The sequence below is a fragment of the Salvia hispanica genome, chromosome 3, assembly GCF_029641045.1.
Source record: "Salvia hispanica isolate PSC_SH4W2 chromosome 3, Shi_PSC_v1, whole genome shotgun sequence".
NCBI lineage: Eukaryota > Viridiplantae > Streptophyta > Magnoliopsida > Lamiales > Lamiaceae > Salvia > Salvia hispanica.
In genome coordinates this window covers 26,732,992-26,758,457 of record NC_142694.1, presented here as the reverse complement: position 1 = coordinate 26,758,457, position 25,466 = coordinate 26,732,992, and the positions used below count along the sequence as shown (strand labels likewise).

General features: G+C 37.2%; 2 protein-coding genes across 3 annotated transcripts; one reads left to right on the top strand and one right to left on the bottom strand.

The window, feature by feature from the left end:
* Positions 1-216: 216 nt before the first annotated feature.
* LOC125212392 (uncharacterized) lies at positions 217-4,848 on the bottom strand. The gene is made up of 12 exons (XM_048112551.2): positions 4,552-4,848; positions 4,010-4,107; positions 3,832-3,918; positions 3,615-3,765; positions 2,822-3,502; positions 2,218-2,360; positions 1,937-2,131; positions 1,775-1,865; positions 1,519-1,687; positions 998-1,099; positions 828-924; positions 217-576 (listed from the first exon to the last, which is right to left on the bottom strand). Exons 1-12 carry the CDS (start codon positions 4,723-4,725, stop codon positions 540-542), a joined length of 2,025 nt encoding a protein of 674 aa, XP_047968508.1. The 5' UTR covers positions 4,726-4,848; the 3' UTR covers positions 217-539.
* Positions 4,849-20,770: 15,922 nt separating this feature from the next.
* LOC125209649 (putative F-box/LRR-repeat protein 9) lies at positions 20,771-23,876 on the top strand. Of its 2 annotated transcripts, XM_089069426.1 has the most exons (3): positions 20,771-21,421; positions 22,304-22,931; positions 23,279-23,876. In XM_089069426.1, the coding sequence occupies exons 1-2, from the start codon at positions 20,805-20,807 to the stop codon at positions 22,926-22,928; spliced, it is 1,242 nt and encodes a 413-aa protein (XP_088925552.1). In that variant the 5' UTR covers positions 20,771-20,804; the 3' UTR covers positions 22,929-22,931; positions 23,279-23,876. The 2 variants fall into 2 exon arrangements, with proteins under 2 accessions (XP_088925552.1, XP_047965193.1); XM_048109236.2 differs by having other exon boundaries at positions 22,304-23,876.
* The last annotated feature ends 1,590 nt before the right edge of the window (positions 23,877-25,466 follow it).

Genomic DNA, 25,466 nt, shown 5'->3' with positions numbered 1-25,466 from the left:
CATTCTACAAAAATAGCCCATTTTTATTTTAGGTAAGTTTTTTCTCTCTATTAAAGTGGATTTCATTCTCCACTAACAATACTTCAATAACTTTTTCTTTTTACATTTCTCTTACTTTACCAATTTTTTATTAAAACTCATGCAGTTCCCAAAGTCCCTTTTTTATGGGATGTATACATACTGTGGTCTCTATGATATATGATAATGCAACAACAATGATACAACATCCATACGATTGAAATTAAACTTTTAAGTTTTACAGCTTCAGAAAAAACATACGTTGACAATTACAATCAGTTAAGCATTATCTCTAATGATTTCTGCTCTCTACGACTCTTTTCCAAACCAAAAAAAGAGTGATCACCCAAAACTACACATGATTCATATTTTCCTTAACCACAAACATATTTCATTTCCAAATGCTTCCAAGTCCTGCTTGTCAGAATATCTTCTACAAAATTCAACAAACAAAATAGGGAGAACACATTTCACCCATATTTTGCAGAAGCAGCACACATTTTCCCATCAGCCATGTGCCTTCAGTTTTGTCTACATCGGAAGCTCTGCCTTTTTACGCTGCAAGAAAAAGCTTATTAGTACATTTCTTGAAAAAGAACCAAAACGGATTGAAGAACACCATTCACCATTCAGACTACTCAAATAAGTTTTTTCACTTTGATTAGTTCATCACAGTAACTAGCAAGATTCATACTTAAAATGAATGATCGTACGCAAAGATATCATAATGATCATACTCAAATATGCATATACCACATTAATGAAACAAATTTCAATAGTAAGTCGACTTGCCATAGAAGACAACTTACCTCAAAGAGTCAATGTGCTTCTGAACTGCTTCTTTTCCTTCATCGTCAATAGAGAACCAGTTCTCATTTAATGTAAGAGTGTCTCCCTTTCCAACATCTTCACATAAGACATAAGGTTAGCTAAATCAAATAGCTACTGAAGGAACACAAAACATGTAATGCTAACTTACGCTGGCGCAGTACATTGCCAAAACAATTCAGTTTCCAGTATGCATTACCACCATGTTCCACAAGCAAAGGCTCTATTCGTATAGCTTTGCAAGTCCGACTTTCTACAGATTCAGTAGTAGCAGTACCGACATTTAAAGAACATAGATGTTAGAAATGAGTTCACGGATTTCTAACAAATTGAGCAATGTAAGAAAAAATATAAATATAATTCCATCATAAAGAGTTAGTGAATGCAAGCCTGTGTTCATTGCAACTTGGTCATGCGTATGAACTAATCTTCTATAGCCCTAAGGATTTACCAACTCAATCATGGTTGAACAAATGTGAATGCACAGCCAAAATTGAACAGAACAGAGTTTTAGTTCTGAATTCCAATTTAGATAAAAGAAGGTTTTGTCAATCTTCTAAAACACAAGAAAATATATCAGTGTACGATCGTTCAGATAAAGACAATGTATGATCATTCAAGAAAAAAAAAAAAAAAAAAGTGATGTTGCCCAAAGAAACACGGAATACTTACTTTCAAGAAGTATGCCCTTTGACTCAAGCACCTTGGCATGAGCTTCTTCTGCTTCCCGTTTAATATTGGAGACAATGGTTTCATGCTCTAAAATCGAAAGAGGAGCTCCATGCTTGGCAATAATGGCTTCAGCAATATCATCTTTCATTTTCTGCTTCAAAGTTTTCTCCTGCATTGACAGTTGAAGTTTAAGAAAATAGGGATGGAAAACTCTGATTCCATAAATTTTCTTTACGAATGATATTTCATTTATAACCTTCTGCGTTGCAGCAAAAACTTCTTGTCTAGCTTCCTTGGCTTTTTCAGCAAATTCTGTGTTCTGCTCATCGATCCAACTCCTCACCTTTCTGTGAATTGAAAAACATAGTAAATACCCATGAACCTTTAGTAATACAAGTGAAACTAAAAGTGAACTTACTCAGTTTCAAGAATTTCATCACAGAGGAAATTTAAAAGCCTGAGCTTTTCAGAAGGTTCTAGAGATTCGTAATCAGATGCCCTCTCTAAACAATCCAGTCCCTGAGCTTTAACAAAGCTTTGAGACTCAGAGAAGCAGTTCTTAAGTGCACTGAACCATGAGTTTTTTTCAACTGATGGACTTAGTTCTCCACATCTACATAGAAAATGGAAAAGGATTAACAACCTATTATGGTGAAATAAATAATTGCTTGCCAATTTACAACAACAGAGTGGCCATACTCTTCCCCTTGCTCTGTCTGTAAAATGGATAGTAGGAGGATATGAAATTGAACTGTCACAGAAAATTTTCCTCGGCGTCCAGCTCTCCCCTGGAACATGTCTTGAAGAACATGCTCTGGTTGTCCCTTTTTCACCTCTAGTATCTGTTCATGAGAACCAAATATATACACAAGGAAAATTAAGGAAAACCCAATTGGCCAAGGTATTGATGGGGGTCAGATCAAGTATGCTACTTATGATATACAGAGTAATAGAACTGTTGAAACTATAATTATAATAGTGTAGATTATCAGAATTAACTATTCTTAAATATAAATAGCATTAAAATATCAAGGAATCAAAATATGATAACATAAAAGTGTAGAATAGTGATTGAGTTAAATTGCTTAGAGCTTTCATGGAAGTACCTAAACATAAAGGATAAACTAATCAATACTTAATTGTTAGACCATAGGAAATAAGCATGCATGTTCATTACAGTAGACACCATAATTGTAATTGGCATGCCGTTAAGTTTAGAACATCATAAATAAGCAATATATACAAGTGTAGAGTTACAATAATGAGTACTACAAGTAGAGGTTGCAGGTTATAAATTACTTGCCTTTCCAAAAGCAGCACAAAATTCTAAAAACTGCAATGCATTTCCAACATCTTCTGTCGATACAGCAAACCCAGCCACATTGTTTAATTCTGTCCCCAGAGGCATAGGTATGTCTGGGAATATATTAGCATTATGCTGCTTTAAAACAACCAGTGTATTTGCAGACTCAATTTCATCTCCCGTTGTGTTATCCTTTCCTAAGGGCTTTGTAACATCTTTCCCGGTCATTGTGATTCCACAATTCACATTGGCATCTGGAATGACATCCCTCTGCTTACTATCGTCTTTCTCCAACTCCTTCCTTGACCTTTTTGGTTGTTTCTCTACTTCATTTACACTCTGCTTACTATCATCTTTCTCCAACTCCTTCCTTGACTTTTTTGGTTTTTTCTCTACTTCATTTACACTCTTATCCTTCAATATTTCATCATTATCTTTAGTATTTTCCATCTCAGAAGATCTATCCCTCTTCATTTTTTTCTTATTGCCACATGAACCAGTACCTTCAGTTCCAATATTCTTATTGGAGTCGTGCATTTCTGACATAAGATCATCCTTATTGCCTTTGTGGCCCTTCTTAACTTTCTTGGACTTCTTGTCAGTGTCATTTGGCATATTTGCATCAACTTTTCCATCAAAAGAATTTTCTTTCCCCCGCTTTCTGGGTGAAGGGACAACTTCCTGTTGAGTTCAGAGCCATAACAAAAGACAAACCAACTTATAAGAAATGCCAATTATTGTTAATGCATCTGCAAGTAAAACATATGCTTGAAAAGTTTTTAAAGATGGCAACCTTCTTTGGCAAAGCAGCAATCACTGCAACATCTTTTTCACGACTCAAATGTTGAGCTCCTCCTTTAAGCAACATCTCAGAAACAGATGAAAAGCCAGTTTTCTTCGCCGTATTAATAAGTATACCAGTAGGTTGTTGACCTTTCTTCTTCCTAGACAAGATCCAATTCTATCAGAACACACTGAACAAGCATTGAGAAACAATTCAAAAGACTCACATGCACACACTGCAGTTGCAAATGTCTCTACACTTCGGACAGCTCCACTCTCCCAAAGCATCTACTTCTTCTGCCTTCTCACCATACCTAACTCGCAAAAGATGGTGCATTACAAGTGTTATTATTTGCATGACTGATTGCTTTTAAAAACACATGACAACTCAAAAAGAGCAATTACCTGTTCAAAAGGCATTTATGACAATACATAATCGTACAGGGCTTGTTATTGTTCTGGTTCTTGCATGCTGCAGTAAAATCCCTGGTCTTTTGGCGACACTTCACAACCCAACATAAAATGTGAGAAACAGATCAAATCAGTAAATTGGACTTGCAACCATAAACAATGAAAAAACATTCGCATATGGCTTAAGAAGAAGCCTATTGGGAGTATTCAATCACGTCACAATCAATTTATCAGTTCCATAAAGATTGCACACAACAATCTCATGGATAAAACGATGACTTTGATACTTAAAGGATGAATGGTACATGGTTTTAGCTTGATTTTCAAATAACCAAAATCTACACCGAGCAAACTCTTCGCAATAACCCTAACATGACTCAGCAACACGATTGGGTTACAAACTTACAATCAATTCCCAAAAACTAGAATTATAAATTTAAAAACCATTTTAAGGCTTTGATGCCTCGACATAATAAACACAGCGGAATTTAAATAACCAAACAAAATGGGGTTTTTTCTTGGATCCGAAATCAAACCTGATGGCAAGTTTTACCGTTGACGGAATCATAAATCCGACCACCGACAAGGCGGATTCCTGGTGAGCTTTTCCGCTTCGCCTTGGGAGAAAGCGGAGCGCCTTGTTGGGATTTGATGTTCTTCTTAGGGCTCTTGAGCATCTGACTGGAAGCGGCGCCTGAATCAACCGCCATTGTCGCCGGAAAGCTTCGAACCAATAATTTTTTCTCTTAAAGTGGAGAGAGTGTTTGAGTTGGTTAGAACATGGGAGCACTTCTCCTCTTGATTTGTCTTTGTAGATGCGGGGAGAGGGAATGGAGGGAGTTTGAATTTTGCAGTGAAACGAAAGAGCCAACTAATTTTTTTGCATTTCCCGCCGCTGTCAAAATTGATATTTCTAATTGCCGCTGTTTTTCCAATTGGACGAAGACCTCCGAATCAAGATTAAATTCAGAATCGTAGTACTAGTAATTAATAATGACTCTATTATATACAATTAAGGGATGTCAATCATGCTAATAAGTAAGGGTTTGGGTCAACCCACTCGGGTTGTGGGATTATTTGGATGCGAACTATTCGGATTATGAATTTTTAGGGTCATAAATTTTCTACCCTAACCCGCGGATTTTGGGCTAACTCATCGAGCTATTCAGAATAAAATAACTTTTGAAAATAATCTCTTGTAATCGAAATTTTCCTTTATAAAATGATTTTAAATTTTAAATATTTTTTTCTTCTTAGTTTTAGAATCATTTAAATTATTCAAATTTTCATAGTTTTCCTCAATAATAGTTGGAGAGAAGTCTTTCATCTCGATCAACTACAACATAAACAAAGATAAATCTATCAGTTTGATATAAAGCTTATGTTCGTGTCATTATTTTGTCATTGTTCATACTGAATTCTTTATGAAAAACAAATATTATAGTATCTTACATGAATAATATTAAAATGATAAATATATTGAGATTTTGATAAGTTAATTCTTAATTTATCTTAATTGACTTTGGTGGTGGTAAGACAATAGTAGCAGATGATGTGATAGTGGAATAAATAATAATGAGTCGAGGTGAAATTTAAAAGTTGATAGTGTGGAATCGAGTGAAAAAGTGTAGAATGAAGATTGAAGAAAACTAATAATTGGATTTGTGCCACATGAAATTCAAAAATACAAAAAACCATAAACCTTAATATTTAATTAAAAGTTGCAACCCTTCGGGCTAACCCACAACCTATTCGAGCCAACCCGTTTAACCTGCCAACCCTAACGGGCTAACCCGTTTAGCCCATTTTGTATTCGGGTTAAAAAATTACGTCCTATATACACGAGTAGGGGCAGTGACAGAACTAGAAACTAAAAGAAACTAATGTTGAAATTTAACTATAAATATGTCATCGTTGCACCAATATCCTAATTATCACCGAGAGTGGATAGCCTTTTTTTACTAGTGCCACAGTATCAGAGTTGTCAATTAATAAATTCGAAATACCCTTTGTTAGCCAAAACCTGAAATGTTTTGTCATTTTGGATTGTCTGCCATTTTAAGACACATTTACATTTTTTCCATTTTTCAGTAAATGAGCTTCATACTTAACTAATTCATCACGTTCACATTCTACTATTCCATAAAATTAATAACTAAAAACGAAACTGACAGTTTACTAATTTTTTAATTCATTTTCTTTATAAAGTAAAATACTTCCTTCGTTCATCAAATGTTGTCCAGTTTTGTTATTTTCTTTATAAAGTAAAATTAATTTTCCTATCTGTTGTGAGATGAGATTACTCCAAAACTACCAAAAAAACTAATCCCTCCACCATTAATCGTTCACTTTAGTTTCGACACGTATTTTAAGAAATGTAAAGAAAAGTGAATTGAAAAAGTTAGTGGAAATAGATCTTACTTTTGTATATTACTCCCTTCGTCCCGCTTAAGATGACACGTTTTCCTTTTTAGTTTGTCCCAACTAAGATGACATATTTCCTTTTTTTGGTAACTTTCTCTCTTCAATTAATCACTCAACCATTTTTTCTCACTCCTATTAAAATATCCATCTTTCTTTATCTCTCTACTTTAATACTTACACCCACTTTTTCTCTCTCCAATTAAATACTTTAACCAATAACTCCTAAAATCTTGTGCCGGCTAAGCAATGTGTCATCTTAGCCGGGACGGAGGGAGTAGTTTTATACTCCCTCCGTCCCACTTTAGGAGTCCCGGTTGAGTTCGGCACGAGTTTTAAGAAATACAAAGGAAAGTTGATGAAAAAAGATAGTGGAATGTGGGTCCTACTTTTATATATTAGTTTTATAATAAAAGGTGAGTGGAATGTGGGGCCTATTACCAATTATGGAATATTCCAACCGGGACTCCTAAAGTGGGACGGAGGGAGTAATTGATAGTATGCCTTGAATTTGTATAGGATTAGGTTTCCTAATTGGGATAGGATTATGTTTCCTAGGCCCAGTCTGTCTAATGTGTGCCTATATATATGGGAGTAGAGCACATAATTCTGTGATCTGAAAAATCCAATCTGTATCTGAAAACCGCAGTCATAATACAATTTGTTCTCCGTTTTTGCTCGTGGACGTAGCCAACACAACGTTGGTGAACCACGTAAATTCTGTGTCTATTTACGTTCTTTTGTTCTCGATTCACAATTGTCCTATTTGTCATAACAAACTGGTATCAGAGCATACTAACAAATCTCCACCTTGACTTGAATTTTCCTTTGCAAACGCATCATCATAACACCAGACGAACAAACTTCTCCATTCTTGCCTCAGATTTGCCCTCCACGGGCAACTAACAGCTCATGACATTAAGCAAGTCCAAACAATGTTGGAACTTGCTCTGCGGGACTGACTTGGTGAACATATCAGCAAGATTATCAGTAGTACCTACTTTCTTCACCTCAATTCTCTTCTCATCTCTTAGAAAATGATACCTCACATCAATATGCTTAGTCCTTTCATGATGGACTTGATCCTTGGCTAAACAAATAGCGCTCTGACTGTCACAGAACACAACAGCTTGCTTGTAGGTAGGTGGTTCATCTGCCGAAGGCTCATCTTCGACCTCATTGGCAATCTGCAATGCATATGCCATCATATCCTCAAAACCATACCTCAACGGAGGCTTCACATTTGTCCTCCTAGCTCTGTCAATAGCAATGCTTCTCTGACGAGCTTGTGGATGAACATCCGAAGTATCGGCGGCTTCAGCAGTAGTGTGTTGATATTCTCCACCTTGGAGTTGTGATTCACTCACTTCGTGAGTGACTTGCAGCTCCACCTGTTCATCAACACCATCCAAATCCTCTGTAGCAATAGACTTCACGGTAGAGTTAAGCATAGAATTTTCATCAAATACCACATTCCGACTGAGAATAATTCTACCCTCTGAAGATGACCAAATTCTGTACCCCTTAACTCCATCTCCATAACCAACAAATACTCCCTTCTTAGCTCTTGGCTCCAACTTACCTTCACTCACATGATAGTAAACAGTAATCCTGCAGGTGAATCAGACCATACCTCGTACGGTGTCTTGCAGTCAATGCCAGTGTGAGGTCCACGGTTGATCAAATAACAAGCTGTGTTTACTGCTTCTGCCCAAAACTTCCTAGTCAAACCGGCTTGGAAGAGCATGCATCTTGCTCTCTCCAACAACGTCTGATTCATGCGTTCTGCCACACCATTCTGCTGTGGTGTATGTCTAACGTTGTGATGGCGAACGATCCCTTCACTCCTACAGAACTCATCGAACTCAGACGAACAAAATTCCAGACCGTTATCTGTTCTCAATCGCTTGATCTTCTTCCCAGTCTGGTTTTCAATTAGAGTCTTCCACTCTTTGAACTTCTTGAATGCCTCACCTTTATGTTTCATCATAAACACCCAAATTATTCTCGAGTAGTCATCAATCATCGACACAAAATACTTGTGTCCTCCAATAGACTCAACACGTGAGGGACCCCAACAATCCATATGAATATAGTCAAGTGTCCCCTTCGTTCGATGAACACCCTTCTTTGGAAACTTGCTGCTATGAAGCTTCCCCAACACACAGTGTTGGCAGAAATCAAGTCTCTGCACCTTATGGCCCGAAAGAAAATCACGATTCGACATGATTCTCATGCCACGTTCTCCCATATGACCGAGCCTCATATGCCACAGCTTGGTCATATCCTTGGTTGCAACCTCAGATGATGCAATATCAACAGAATTTGCCACGATGGAACCTCTCAGAACATACAAGGTACCCTGTTTCAAAGCTGTCAGAACCACCTTCGTGCTGGGGTTTGGTGCCCCTTGCACAGCGGAAGACTTGTACAAAACAAATAAATCAGATACGGATCTATTTGACCGATTATGCGACGTTAAACAGATAATTGCATGCTAGAACGCAAATAATTCATGCTTATAGAAAGTAAATCCTAAAACATTAATTCTACGGTTTAGAGTTACCGATTTGATTCTCCAAAGAATCGTCGATTGCTCGCGCCTTCTCCACGTGATGATCTTCAATACTAGACCACGGATCTTCTGACAGGTTCCCGAACTGTATCTCGATATCAGGGTGGGCTGATCTTATCAAAATACTAGGACTCGAATAAAGAAGACAGAAAATTCCTCACGGAGAAGAGCTGAAGAATTTTCGAACTCCTCTACTAATTAGAGAGGGGGGCGAAAATTTCCTCTACTAATAATTGTGTTTTTGTCTTTCCTTTATTCTCCTATTTATATTAAGTTCATATTGGGCCCAGTCAGGGATCTATGGAAGGTTTTGGATATGGGCTCCTCCAATTAGCTTTTTACTAATTAAATTGAACCCCAATTTAATATAAGCTTTTAATTGGAATATTACGAGCAGCCACTACAGAAGTAATATTGCACTCCCCATCCAAATCTGAAATTACAAGTACTTCGGGTTTCCATTACTTTATACTCCCTCCGTCCCAAGATAAGTGACCTACTTCTTTTGGGCACGGGATTTAAGGAATGGTATTTAAATAAGTTAAAGTGGAGAGAGTAAAGTATGAGAGAAGGAAAAGTAGAAGAGAGAAGAGAGAATAAAGTAGGTGGAAAATAAAGTAAGAGATGACTTTTTGCTAAAAATGGAAATAGGTCACTTATAGTGGGACACTCCAAAAAGGAATACAAGTCACTTATCTTGGGACGGAGGGAGTATTATTTATTTCCCGCGCTTAAGATATAAATGTCCATTAATTAATTAATGTCTGCTATGGACTTAATTAATTAACATCTTATTAATTCCAAGAGTGGACTTAGCAAGAAACACTTATTTATTATTCATAGAGTAATAAAACTCCAACTGGTCAGTTTCCGAATAATAAAACCTTGTTCAAGCTCCTCTTGAGGACATTATCAAACGAGACTCACATCGCGCACGATTCAACATAATAGCAATCCTAGCACCGCTAGATATTAATCACCACTACCCAATATATCAGGATTATTGGGTTGCGAAAAACCCGCAGCATTTGATAAGTCAAAGTAGTGCATAATCAATACCGTATGCTCAATGCTAACGTATGTAGATTAAGAAATAGTTATTTATCAAGACCTAGTCTTTCAGTAGATAGCATAAAACACGTCTTGCTTTTAGATCCATTCAGTGCTATACCACACCAACGTCATCTTATTTCAGTAAAACTTAGAAATAATCGGACTGACATTGCAACCTTTCACGATAGGTAGTCTAAGCCTATCTGGGTTGTGAAATTCTTCTTTTTTTCTTTTGCAAAGCATTGCATAGAACCCATTGTGTTACCTTAAAGTGGACGACGCCCACAACCAGTCTACTAAGCAAAAGACTTAGACTTTGTTTGCTTCTTATACATTTAAATGTTTATAAAACATCTTATAAATGCACAAGCAAACACAATGTAATAATATACTCGATTCTATTCGTGCGAAAATGCTCGAATAATACCGAATCGGGTTAAAAGTGGATTATAGAGTTTTACGTATACAAGCAAGATTCTATTCGAGCGAAACTTGCTCGAAACATGCTTTTCAGTAAACCAAACCTAACACTTCGAACCTTTCAAAATACGCATTACTCTACCTTCACCTTTGAAACTGAACCCCTTACTATCAAATGTACTCAGGGATATCAGATTCTTCGTCATCTGTGGAACATGCCTAATAATAAGGCTAATTTCATGCATCGGTTATATGGTGAAAAACACTTTATTTTACCGGGTCTAATGCAGTTTTAAGCCAGGTGTGTGAAGGAATCGCTAGATCCAGGGAAAGCTGAAGGCGATGGACTAGCAAAGGAAAGCAAAGGAAAGTGAGCGTTTTGAAGAGAAAAATGGCTGGACGAAGGAGTCAATAGCTGAGGGCAACAAAGACTATTCATACCTCGCTGGACCCACTTCTACGCCTATATATAGAGGAGCATGCAGCACACACGATAGACATGATTTTGCTCTCAGCTCACACGCACTTACACACACTTGGGAAGAATGGGAATTTCTAGGGTAGTTAAGGGTTTTTAGGGGTTCATCTCCGGTGAAAATCAGTGGTAACACCGTCCTCACGGAGGGCGAAGATACAATTTGTTTACATTCAGTTTCTGCTCTTTTATTCCGTCGAACTACATCGTTTTTGGAAGTCGATTTGGGTGTTTGCTACTTACCGATTATTTATGCATTTAGTTTCTGTCGTGATGGTGTTTATCTTGTGTTGATTTACGTTGATTCTGTATTTTTGCGGTTTGATTCCAGAAGCTGAATGCTATTCTCTGTTTTGGATGTTTCTGTGCTTGATCTGGGAAGTAGGTTGTGGATCTGTGTTGTTGTTGTTGATCTGTAGTGAATCGACGAATTTGTAGTCATGGACATGATTTTGGACGGAGTTGGGTTCGGATGCTTGGATCCGGAGTGGATTTAGCATCCGAAGTGTGGACCTGAACAGGGGAAATCGAGTTGTGCATGGATCTGTGAATTTTCTGCTCTCTTTCTAATTGCTTCGCCTAGTAGCCGTAGATCTGCCTTAGTTTAAATTGTTCTTCGATTTTATTGCTTTAAATTCAGTCTGTTTCGTTCCGATCTGCGTTCTATCTCTGTTTAACTGGGTAATTTACGTCAATTGTTGGAGAAGATGATGTCGCTGTTAGTTAGTACTTTAGTTAGTTGTTTTCCAGCTTTTCGTCCGTATTTCACCTTTTCAGCAAATGGTCCACACCGTCAGTTTATTTCCCAGGTCTAGGTAATTTAGGGCACAGTTTCTTAGATCTAGTGATTGTTCCGTTTGTTCCAATTATATGCATGATTTCTGTTTCTGCTTAGATCTAGTTGTCAGCGTAGCAAAGTTCAACACCAAGTTTAGTTTAATTTCCTCAACCCAAAATTGCGTGGCGGCAGCCAACCCAAAAATAGTCCCGAATCCTTGAGCATGATTTATTACGCATTCATCTCTGTGGGATCGATCCCTACTTCCCTGTGCTAATTTTAGTATACGTGGTTGAGGGTTTTGAAGAGGTATTCTGTGTGTCCGATGACCGAGATCTTCCAAAATCCGTGAGTTCCTAGACCTTGTGATCTAGTGGATTCACTGGACCTAGGAAGCTTGTTATTCCTTACTGTGTACACAGTCCAAACAAAGAGTGAGCTTCACCTAACATCGTTCAAGGTGCAGAAGACCCCATGATGAGTCCTAATCCTGATTGAGTCGATGCCAACCACCTTGCAGACAGCACTGTTGGCCATGGTAATATTGCCTCCATCTATCTGCTCATAAGTGTTGATATGGCGCTCCAGAATCCAAAATCCACACATCATTACAGTGTGGTTGTTCATCCGCAACCAAGGCCAATTCTTCTTCCGAATTTGTGTCATCGGCTTCTGCCACAGTCGCAGAACCGTTAGCATCTTCCTTCTTGCCCAATTTCTTCCTTATCCTTGGACAATCAGCCTTCTAATGCCCTGGTTCTTTACAATATCTGCAGATGTCATCTGGCTTAGGGCCTTTAGGACCTTTTGAACCTTTTGAGTTCTGCTTCTTCTATCCGAATTTCTTCTGTCCTTTACCCGTAACAGATAATCCCGATGGAAGATCTTCTGTGGCTGAACTCATTGCGAGCAGATCGAACATCCTCCAACAATAGAGTTTCCTTTCCAGTCATAAAAGACTCAACAAAATTTTCGTAAGATTCAGGAAGAGACACAAGCAAAATTAAAGCAACATCCTCGTCTTCTACTTTAACTTCAACATTACGCAAATCTAGCAAAATTTTATTCAAATTTTCAAGATGATCCCGAAGGGGCGTACCTTCCTGCATGCGTAACCGAAACAAACGTTGCTTCAAGAGCAACTTGTTGGTTAGAGACTTCGTCATGTATAGACTCTCCAACTTCGCCCAAAGAGCAGCAGCCGTCTCCTGATCCGCAACTTCGATGATAACATCGTCAGACAGGCTCAATATGATGGTCGAGTGGGCCTTTTCGTCTAGGGTTGTCTACTCCTTATCATCCTCCGTAGCCTTCTTTGTTTTGAGCGGCTCCCACAAACCCTGCTGCTTCAGCAGAGATCGCATCTTGATCTGCCATAAACCAAAACTATTTCTCCCGGTGAATTTGTCAACCTTCACGTTCAGAGCAGACATCTCGATTCACCAGAAAAAACCCTCACAGCGGAATTCAAAACCCTAGTTCGAAAACCAAGGCTCTAGATACCAGTTTGTTAGATCTCATTCCAAATGGTAACAGGATCCACCTTCCACTAACTCATTCCACTAACATTCCAAATGGTAATAGAATCCCTATTCCACTAACTTTTTTCCACCCACTAATCTTAATATTTCTTAAAACTCGTGCAACCCATAAATGAGACTCTTAATATTGGACGGAGGGAGTACTATTTATGGTAAAAAGTGAAAGTATACAATTAATAGGGGACGGACGAAAATGACAAAAGTAGACAATTAATAGCGGAAGGATGTAACAAATAGTACTCCATGTGTCCAGAGTTAGTTGGGTATTTTTTTTGGATACGAGATTTAAAAATTTGATTTGTTAAAGGTTAAAAGTGGAGAGTATAAAGTAAGAGAATAAATAAAGTAAGAGAGATGAAGAGAGAGTAAAAGGGCGGCCAGTAGCAGCTAAGCCTTTGCTGAAGCAGGGGTTTGGCCCTATGTTGGTTCCGTTGTTGGTACTAGGGGGATATTTGGTATGTTGGAATGGAATGGGGAATGAAATGGTATTCCTACCTTCATTCCACTCACTTACTTGATATTTTACTTAGGAAATCTGGAGTATTAGAGCCGTCCAACGGTCCGCTGAGCACAACCAGCAACCGTTGGCCGCCAACAACCGCTGAACAGATATAGCGGTCCGCTTCGGAAAAGTTGCGCTGAAAGAAGAACACGCCGAGCGACCACTGGGTTGTGCGCAGCGACTGCTCCGAGAGATCCAGTGGCTATGGGATGATTGCCAGTGACCGCTGAAACAAGTGCAACGACCACTAATCGAGAGACAGAAGCTACGGAATAATTTGCAGCAGCCCGCTGGGAAAATACGGCGCAAAGAATTGACTTACTTTCTCTCCAAGATTTACCATACTGTGTTGAATATTTGCCATAATATGGAGCACGAAAATAAAGGCTATAAATACCCCCTCAAGCTTCATCAATAGAATATTTTTGCTGAATATTTTCTAGAGTTAATATTTGAGAGTTCTTCCATTGTTCATCAAGATCAAAGACATTTGAAGAAGAATTCAAGAGAAGATTAAGGCTACAAGATTCAACATTTAGGTTCAATTATTATAGTTCTTATGTTTTCTTTGTATTCCCTACAAGCTATGTTTTTAGTTTATTCAATCATGTGTAACTAAACTCGTAAAATTCTAGGGATGTGTTAGTAACGACTTTGGTTATACGATTCATATTTTATTTAATATCTGTTTTGTTCATTACTTCGCTTTTATTCTAAGTGTTGGATAATTGCTTCATGTTTGAGTGACACATTCGGTGATGATCTACTGGCGTGCAACACAATCGTTAGAGGAGGTTTGCGAGTTAGAAGAGCTTGTTGACGTTACAATTAGCTTCCCTTAAAACGAAACTGTTAATTGAGAGTGAGAACATAGTGAGTCTTATGAGCTTTTAGGAGTTATTATTCCACTTTGTGCTGCATGGACAATATATTTGTGACTCATTCTAGTGAAGTGTGAATTGTGCCAGGGTGTTGTAGTTGGAATTTATATAACCATAATTGTGAAATTACATCCCTAGAATTCTCTTATCTCATTAATCTTTGTGTTTTATCTGCAATTGTTATTTGCTTTAGTTTTATAACTTTTAGTTTCAAAAATCCAAAATCTTTTGTTTTTCCAAATAGAAGAAGAATCTTAATAGAAGGTGGACAGTCTGTGATCGTTTTCCCTATGTCCGATATCCGGTAGCTATACTATATATACTATGTATACTTGCAGGTTTATTTAGTGCTAGTAAAAAGTGCATCAATGTCCCAACTAAGTTGAGTCATTTTTTTTATATAAAAAAACATCAAATTACTCTTATTCCAACACATATTTTACTTTATTCATATTTCCTACTTTTCAACACAATTTCTTAATCTCCGTACCCAAAAGTTTTGACTCAATTTAGTTGGAGCGAAGGGAGTACAACATATTATATTATTATACTCCCTCCGTCCGTGATTAAATGTCCAATATTTGACAGGCACAGATTTTAAGAAATTTTTTGACTTTATATAGGAAAGTGGGTAGGAAAGTTAGTAAATGTGAGTCATACTTTATATATATAGGTTTTAGAATAAAATGTGAGTGGAATGAGATAGTGGAATGTATGGTCCACTTACCAAATAGAGTAAAAGTGAAATGAGATATTTAATGGCGGATGGATGAAAAAAGAAAAATGGGACATTTAATGGCGGACAGAGGGAGTATTATATTTAAGGGGTAACTGCTTTTAAAATCATCAACTTTCCAAGGATTCCGGTTTTTCCCACGAACTTTAAAAAGTTCGTGTAATATCACAAACTTTGTAGTTGGTTGCCGATTTCCCATATCGGGTTTTCCGGCAGAATATGTCGCCACGTGGATTATTTTTCTACATGGCAATGACATGTTAAATTTTTATTTTTTTACAGCAAAATTAACTTAACCTAAATTATAATTTTACCTCTTCAATCCCCAATCTAACTTCCACGCCGCCGCCTAACTCTGAGATAGAGAGAGCCGCCTAACTTCACGTTGCCGCCTAACCGACGACTCTTCGCCGCCGTCGAGCCGCACGAGCAGCAGCAGCACTGGAGACGCCGCACAGGAGACAACAGCAGCAACGATTCTCCTTCCATGGTAGTGCAGATTCAACAAATGCCATATGTACAAATATTCAACTAACAACAAATTCAACATTAACTAATGACAGATTCAAAAATCACGTGTTGCATTCAAATGATGACAGATTTAACTAATGACATATTCAATTAATGGCAGATTAAACAAGTTGCATTCAACTACAAATTCAACTAATAGCATATTCAACAAGTTCAACAAAACTACATCACAAATTCGCAAATTCAACAAATTCAACAGATATACATCACAAATCGCAGTTGAATGCCATTTGCCGAATGAAATTGATGCCATAGACGAATGAAATCGACAGCTACACACGATTCAAAATCAGATATACACAAATTCAACAAATTCAAAATCGGATATACACAAATTCAACAAATTCAAAATCCTAAATTGATGCCATAGACGAATGAAAAGAATGAAATCGACAGATATACACATTCGAAATCGCAAACCCGTCGCTGTTGCTGAATTTGCAAACCCTAGGTTGCTGAAAACGCCAAGAGATGACGGATATAAACTACAAATCGGAACGTTGTTCCGGCGATTCTGAAATCTCTGAAGTGAAAGCGGGATTGAATCTCTGATTCTGAATATCGCGATTGATTCTGAAGAAATTAGGTTGAAATCTCTTAATTATAAAACTTATGAAATTTTAAAGGTTGAATCTCTGAAACGACGTCGTTTTAAAGGTTGAAATCTTTGAAATTTTACATATTTTAGACGGTTGCCACATCAGATTTCAGGCATGCCCCGTCAGCACTATTTCTGCCGGAAAAACCCCGGGTCGGGTCGAATGGGAAAATCGCAACGCCCGACAAAGTTCGTGATATTACACGAACTTTTTAAAGTTCGTGGGAAAAACCGAAATTCTTGGAAAGTTAATGATTTTAAAAGCAGTTACCCCTATATTTAAATTCAATACCATCTCAATTTTATAATAAAAACTAAATTTTATTAGAGTTTGAATAATTGAAAAAATTCATGCTACACACTCTATATTTATACTGCACACACGCAATACACACATTGCACACACCACACACACTACGCATACATTGGCAGGGACGGATCTAGTATAAAATGAGAAGGGGCAAATGCCCCACCACAATTTTTTATAACTATGTAGGCATTTATATTATATTTCCTTAATATATGTAAATTCACACTAATTGCCCCCTTACATTTAAGAAAATAATACTTCAAATTATTTTCCCCTCCCCTAATAAACACACCACCTTATACCTTTACATTTAATAATATAATACTCCCTCTGTCCCATTATAAATGCAACGTTTTCCTTTTTGGGTTGTCCCACTAAAAATGAAACGTTTCCTAAAATGGAAACATCACTCTCTCTACTTTTCCCTCTCTCTTACTTTACTCTCTCTTAATTAACTCACAAAACAACACTGCATAAAATCCCATGCCGGAAACCAAATGTTTCATATTTATTGGGACGGAGGGAGTATATTTTATTTTATTTTAATATTTATTGATTTTCATATTAATATTTTTGCCCCTTCTGTTATAATTTCCTGGTTCTGTCACTGTACATTGGTCACTATACATTGGTCACTATACACACACAACACACACTACACACTATACTTACATTGCACACACGCTATACACACATTGCATACACCACACCGCTACATATACACTAGACACACTAAACACACTATACATACACCACACATACTATATACACACTACACACACTGCACACTTTACGCATACTACACGCATGGCGGATCCAGGATACGAAATGGGGAGGGGCAAAATAAAATACTCCATCATTCACGAAAAATAGTCTAATTTTTCTATTTTAACAGCACATAGCAACCTATAGCATCACCCCCATCTGAAACGGGTGGTTCCATAATTAACTTAGCCAGAAAAGCAATCAAATCATCCTTTGGGATGAAACCGTTCATTGTCAACCATGACTGTTGGGAATATGACCTTGAAAGGAATTGAACCCACGTAACTTGGGGAGAAATTTGAATGGACTGAAGCCAACGACTAGTTGGTGTTAGTTACAACAGATCATCTATCAAACAGCTGTGATAATAGGGGGTTTCGAATTTTGATCAAGACGATTGATTACGAGCTGATATCTACAGCTCATTGAGCTCACACTTAGCTCAGTTTTCTCATTTGTGTAACCGAAATTTAAAAAAGTGAGAAAGGAGATCAACTAGAGAAGAAGAAGAGAGTTCGTTCTAGTTGTTAAGATTAGTTCGCGATTGTTGTTTCTTGTTCTGTATTTCTTGCTAGGGATCTTTTGTTTTGCAGTTCTATATTGTTCCCGTTTGTTCCTTCATCGATTGAATAAAAGATTGTGTGTGTATTTCCCGTGGATGTAGACTTTTACGTCGAACCACGCAACTCTCGTGTTGATCTTGCATTTATTGTTTCATTGTTAATCATCTTTGTTGTTTGTATTGCCCGATTGAATCAATAATTGACGCAGTCGATGGGAAGGAGGATTGAAGATAGCAACAATACGGTATGAAACAGAGAAGTTCAATAGGAAGAATGACTTCAGTTTGTGGAGGATCAAAATAAAAGTTCTGCTGACTCACCAAGGCCTTGAAGAAGCTCTTGAGCCAACTATACCTGATGAGAAGCTGACTGAAAAGCAGTTCCAAATATCCAAGAAGGCACATAGCGCAATCATCCTCAACTTGGATGACAAAGTTCTGAGCAAGGTCGCGAGGAGGATTCAGCCGCCTCTATGTGGAAGAAGTTGGAAGAGTTGTATATGATAAAGTCCTTGGCAAACAGATTATATCTAAAGCAGAGGTTGTATTCTTTTAGATTTTTTGATGATCGACCAATTGCTGAGCAGCTCAATCAGTTTAACAAAATGATTGATGATCTTGAGAATGTTGATGCCAAGATAGAGGAAGAAGCTAAGGCCATTGCATTATTGAATGCATTGCCGAAATCTTTTGAGCAGTTGAAAGATGCTATGTTATTTGGCAGGGAAAAGACCATCAGTTGAGGTTCAATCTGCATTGAAGACTAAAGATCTTTTAAAATCATCAGGCACTCAAGGAAGTTTGGGTGCTTGAGAAATCTTGAATGTCAAGAACTTCAAGGGAAACTCAAATCAGGGAAGGGGAAGGGTAATAAGCCCCAATTCCAGAAGTCTAAAGAAAATGATGAAAAAAGGGAAAACAGGTTCTGCCGTTATTGCAAGAAACCTGGCCATCTGACGAAAAATTGTTTCAAATGGAAAAGGAAGCAGAACGAAGAAGCACAAGCTCAAGGCGCGTCAGATATGGCTCAAGAACCAGATGTGGAGCATGTCTTGAATGTGGTTAGCAATTGTGCCACTGGCAAGTGGATAATAGATTCTGATTGTAAGTTCCATATTTGTTCACATAGGGAATGGTTCCATGAGATTGAGTCATCTCAAGGATCTATATTGTTAGGGAATAATCAAATATGTGTTGTTCAAGGAATTGGAAAGATTTGGATTAGATTGAGTAATTGATCAGTGGTGGTTCTTTCTTGTCAGACCCATCCCTAAGATCAAAAGCAATCTGATATCATTAGGAGTATTGCCATCAAAAGGGTGTGCTTTCAGATCTATCTAGAGATTTTAAAGGAATCTCAAACTCTGATGGTAGCAGTTAGAGGAAATAGCTTGTATTATCTTAATGCAACTTTTGTATTAGGAGAGACTTGTGTAGTTCAAACTGAGGATGTAGTGGTTTGACATAAAAGATTGGGGGCATGTGAGAGTGAAGGGAATGAAGCAACTTCAGAAGGATGGTTTGATTCACTGCTCTAATATTGATGACTTCTAGAAATGTGAAATTGCATTATGGGAAAGGGCAAGAAACTGCCATACTCCAAACGAATCCAACCAAGGCTCCAGTGGATTATGCAAATTGCGGGATATCAAGATGGAGTTAAGGGATTCAAATTGCGGGATCAAGAATCAAAGAAGAGATCAGATCATCCTTTAGGATGAAAACCGCTTGTTGTCAACCATGACTGTTGGCAATATGGTCTTAAAAAGGAATAGAACCCGCTCAGCTGGGCGAGAAATTTGAATGGACTGAAGCCAACGGCTAGTTGGTGTTAATTACAACAAATCATCCATCCAACGGCTGTGATAAAAGGGGGTTTCGACTTTTGATCTGGGTCATTGAAACTAGATTCACAGCTGATTTTACAATAAATAATGTATAATGGTAAAAAATGGATTAAAACGACCATAATCATTCGCATTCAACAATGTTATTACATAATTCTAATAATTGATAATTATAAAATCGATTAAATGTATACTATGTAATTTGTTTTAGTACTTTCATCCAACTAATTGACTATCACTACGTCAATTATAAAAATAATTTGCTATTTTAATTTATCTTTTTCTTATATTAAATTATTTCATTGTAACGAGTAATGAAAAAATAATACAAATGACAAAAAAAAACCTAGAAAATAAACTATAAAATAATCAAATATAAAATTCTTTAAAAAAATATATAGTACTTTAAATAAAGTAATTTAATTAGTTAGTGAGTTAATTAATATTACCATTAATAATTCATAATCTAAACCAATGACATTTTCCTAAAACAATAGAATTAAATATATCCAACATTAAATATTATGCATAGATTAATCATAAAATTATATCCTAAAAATAGAGATAAATTTAAGCGTATTTTATATATATAGTACAATTTTTGTTAATTTATATTTTCTCATATGAAAATATATAGAAAATTCAGAAATATGGAAAATATGAAATTTTCTCATTAATCAATTTATATTTGGAAAATCGCATTAAAGAATTCTGATGGATTTGTTATTAGCTTTTGAAACTAGTGGGTTAAATATCAGAAAAATACTCCGTATTTCGGTTCAATACATTGAGCCATGGAACGATTTGATGAGTTATTCTCTCTCTATCACTCGTTCCCTCTGCAGAATAACCCACATCTCCTTGGGAAACGCAATCGCGATTCACCTCCTCCCTTTTCTTCCCAAATCCGCCTTCATAATCGTAAATTCGATGGCAACGATCCCCCTGGCCTCTACAACATCGACGAATACTTCGAATTCTATGCCACTCCTCTGGACAAGCGAATGCGATTAATGGGTCTACTCATGGAAGGCGAAGCTTCAAAGTGGTTCCGGTGGATGCGGAACACCGTCCTTCTTCGACCCAACAAAATTCCGCCATTCTCTGCCTCAGTCTCTTCGCCGGCGCCATGGATCGAACTGCCTAGCGATGTAACATCCAATATACTGCACAGGCTGGGGGCAGAGGGGATTCTCACAAGTGCGCAGCAAGTATGTACGGCATGGTGGAAGGTTTCAAAAGATCCCTCTTTGTGGCGAATAATCGATTTCTCCAACCCTAGGCAGGGGGTTTTCAACGACCGCTATGATGCTATGTGCCGCCGCGCAGTGGATCGTAGTCAAGGACAATTGGTCGACCTCACCATCCAGTACTTCGGCGGCGATGCACTCATGGACTATATCGCCGATCGGTAAAATTCTTACTCTAGTTATTTTTAATTGGAGATTTGCTTTGGTTTAAATCTAAAATTGTTCAAACGAGTTGTCATTGTTTGATCAAATCTGAAATTTGACAGTGCAATAAGCCTTGGAAATTGTCGATGCATCATACATTTTGCTTCTGTTTCCTTCCTCTTGTTTATAGTTTTTTTCTTTTTTTTTTGAATTAATAAATTTTATAGTAACTAAAAGAAACTTACAACCAATACAGCCAACTAGCCGAGGCTAGCAGGGAGGGGGAAGTAACACAATACAAGTGAACTTGGGCATACCCAAGGGCTTGTACTAAGCCAGATTACAATAGCAAACCCGAAAAACTATAGTTAAAGTAGTGAATCCTAGCTAGCCTGATGGCTTAGACAAACGTCCTTGCCATGTATTTTACACAGAAACATAGGCATACCCAAGTCCTGGTCTATCTGAAACCACAAACAAAGACCCTCCAGCGGTGGAGGGCGGGCCTCATTAAAACCTCTTGGGGCAAAACCCAAATGGGAAAAATCCCCAAGAGGAAAAAGAGTACCCTGAATGGGGAAAAAGGGGGAGGTGATCGTTTGAAGAGACACTGAGGTTCTCGAGCCAAATATGTCTTAGGGTGGCACACAACACTAGCCATTCCCGGAGACGTGATTGGCGTGTGCGTGGTAAGAAGCATAGTTTATCATTATTATTAATCGTTATACCGACCGGCTTGGAAAACTAGGGATCCAAATGCATCCTCTTGTTTATAGTATTACTATGTTTGGTTGCTCATATAATTAATGCATTAGGCGTAAGAAGTTGAACTGTTTTAACCTTTTCTCTCGATTTTATTATTATCTCAAAAAATTCTCTAATCATTTCACGTTTAACAGATCACCAAACCTCAAACGCCTTAAACTTGGAACTTGCTTTTTCATATCAGGAGATTGTGCAGTTAGAATAGTTGCAAAACTTGGTCAACTGGAAGAATTGCACTTTACTATTAGACCTGGGATTGGTGCTGGACACATTGAACGTATTGGCAATTCTTGTCCAACGTTGAAATCATTCTCATTCAATGGATTTAAGTGCAAGCTGCAGAGATGTGAACATAATAGTATAAATGATAGACTCTTTCGGAATTTGCATGCTGGTGCAATCAGCAGAAGCATGCCTAATCTGCAACATCTTCAAGTTTTTGCACATTGGATGGGAAATAAAGGACTTGAACTCATTCTTAATGGTTGTCCGCGTCTTGAATCACTTGACATCAGGCGATGTTTTGATCTGGATCTTCATGGGGATTTGGGAAAAAGATGCCGTCAACAAATAAAATATCTTAAACTCCCTACTGACTCTGTCAGTGACGTACCGTGGCCTAATTGCGACAGTGGCGATCCGTTTAGTACTTCTGCCTTCTGCTTTGAACATTACGAGTTCGACTTTTATAAAGAGTGTATGCTCTACTCTTATAAACATCATATTGATCCAATGAGTCTTTTACAGCGACTTCATTAGACGGTAAAGCTATCTTTCTTCAATAGAATTTTAGCTTATATATATGGACAATTAACACTCACCATTTTTCTCCCTTTATTTAGATTTGTTGCTTTACTCTACTCTTTTTCTATTTTCTATTTTCAGTTTATCAATTGGCTTTGTCTTTTACAACTCTTTATTATCAATCAATCTTTATATATTTATTTTGTAGCTACCTAACTTCATGCATAATAATATGTATCTATATGATCGTTGATTGATATGTGTCATTCTACTATGTATTAACTGTTGGGATTACCTCCTATAAGGAGGATGAATATGGTTGGTCCACATTTCATATTAATGAAGAAAGAGTTCCCATAATGAAGGGTGGAGTTCCCATGAGAAGGAGTTCCAAGTCTCTTGAGATGGATGAAATGCAATTTTGTATGAATCCCCAACTCACCTATAAATATGTGGGTGTTTGGATGCAAAGCAGACACAACAAGAGAAAAGAGAGATAGGCCATAGAGAGTGCAAAATTCGTACAAGAGAGAGGAGAGGAAGAAAAGACATTTTGAGAGATAAGCACAAATCTGCCACAAAGTTTTTCACTCTGCGCAGTCCTCTATCACTGATCGCATGGTCAAACCTTCTCCAACCGGGCAGAAATTTTGCGCAGAGTTTCCAGACACGTTAAACTTCGTTCAGGACGGTTGGATTAAGTATTGGAGGGTCCAATTATTGTATACGTATTTTTCAGTTTCGGCCACTGTTTGGTTGAGGTTTGCCCAATTCTATGTTTCTCTTTAATATACCAAGAACATTCCGTTCTTGAGATCTTGTTGATGCTTGTAGTATCCCCTTAGCATTGGTCGATAGGGAAGAGGTTGTACCCCCCTAGCTAGCGTTGGTCGATAGGCAAAAGTTGTATCCCCATTATCATTGTTATAGTGGAAGTTGTTTGGAGGTTGGTCCCGTGGTTAATCTTGGTGTCATTTTTGTCTATTGTTTTTGGGTATTCTCTGCTTGACTGCACTAGGGGAGACGTGAATATCTTGGGTTATTGTTTCATTATTTTTTATTTCGCTGCTGGTACTAAACTATTGATACGGCTTTAATCGATTGGCGTTAAATTTGGAGGCATTAGCCATTTAAACATATCCGTCACTCGCCCGCGTTAAATTTGGAGGCTTTAGTCCGTTTATATTCTTTCCATCCTAACTTTCATATGCAAATACTATATAGTTCTAATTCTTTAAAGAGGAATGATTTAGGTTAAAATAGTAATTATAGATTGTTTTTATTTTCACTTAAATATATATTTCACACATATATCATACTACCTTTTTACATATAAAAACCACTACAAGAAAAATAACACCCAAGGACACTTTTTCATTCCACTAGGAACGCTAATATGCGTAGCTAAATACATTACAAATGCTTTAAAAAACAGCCTTATTGGTGATGTGCCAAAAAACAATTTAGGACTATGATTGGTATTACTATGAAATTGGAGGTGTGAAATTGGTATTGAAGCTTTTAATTCCAAATCTAATGTTTGGTACCATAAAATTATTTGGATTTGGAATTAAAAATCTTTCAATTCCACAATTTAAATTACATATCAAAAGTAAAAAATTGTTATTCTAAAATAGTCATAAAATTATATAACTTCACTACATACTCACTACACATACTACACACATTTCACACTCTACACACATTTCACATGCTACATATATTTCACACACTACACTCACCATATGGACTTCACACACTACACACACTATACACGTTCATACACTATACATACTATACACATTTCACACACTACACATATTTCACTCTTCACACGCTACAAGCATTTCACAAACTATACACACTTCACAGACTACACACATTTCGCACACTACACACACTTCACACACTACAAGCATTTCACAAACTATACGCACTTCACAGACTACACACATTTCGCACACTACACACACTTCACACTTCACACACTTCACACATTACACACATTTCAAGCATCCGATTTTTGAATTTTTTTTAGTATTTAGATTTTTTTTTCGATCCAAACCTTACCGAATCGAAAAATTGAAATTTGTCAAAAGTTTAAACTAAACCAAATATGAAATTCTAGTGTGTGAATAATAGTGTGTGTATTTTTTGTATAATTTACCTAGTGTGTGTATTTTATGTCAAATTTATGTAGTGTGTGTATTTTGTGTGTAATGTGTGTGTCATATGTGTAGTATGTGTATTTTGTATATTGTGTATATAGTGTGTTTATTTTGTGCATAGCATGTGTGTAGAGTGTGCAATCTTTGGAGTGTGTATTTTGTGTATAGTGTGTGCAGTGTGCGTATTTTATGTATAGTGTGTGCAGTGTGTATTTTGTGTGTAATGTGTGTGTATTGTGTGCAGTATGTAACACCCCAAACTCGATCAATATCTGATAAGTAAGAGATGCCACAATTTTGATACCAAAAATTATGGTGGATTAAATCCACTTCTTACATATTTTAAAACCATTAAAGTATCTTCCACCGTATAATATTTCCATAT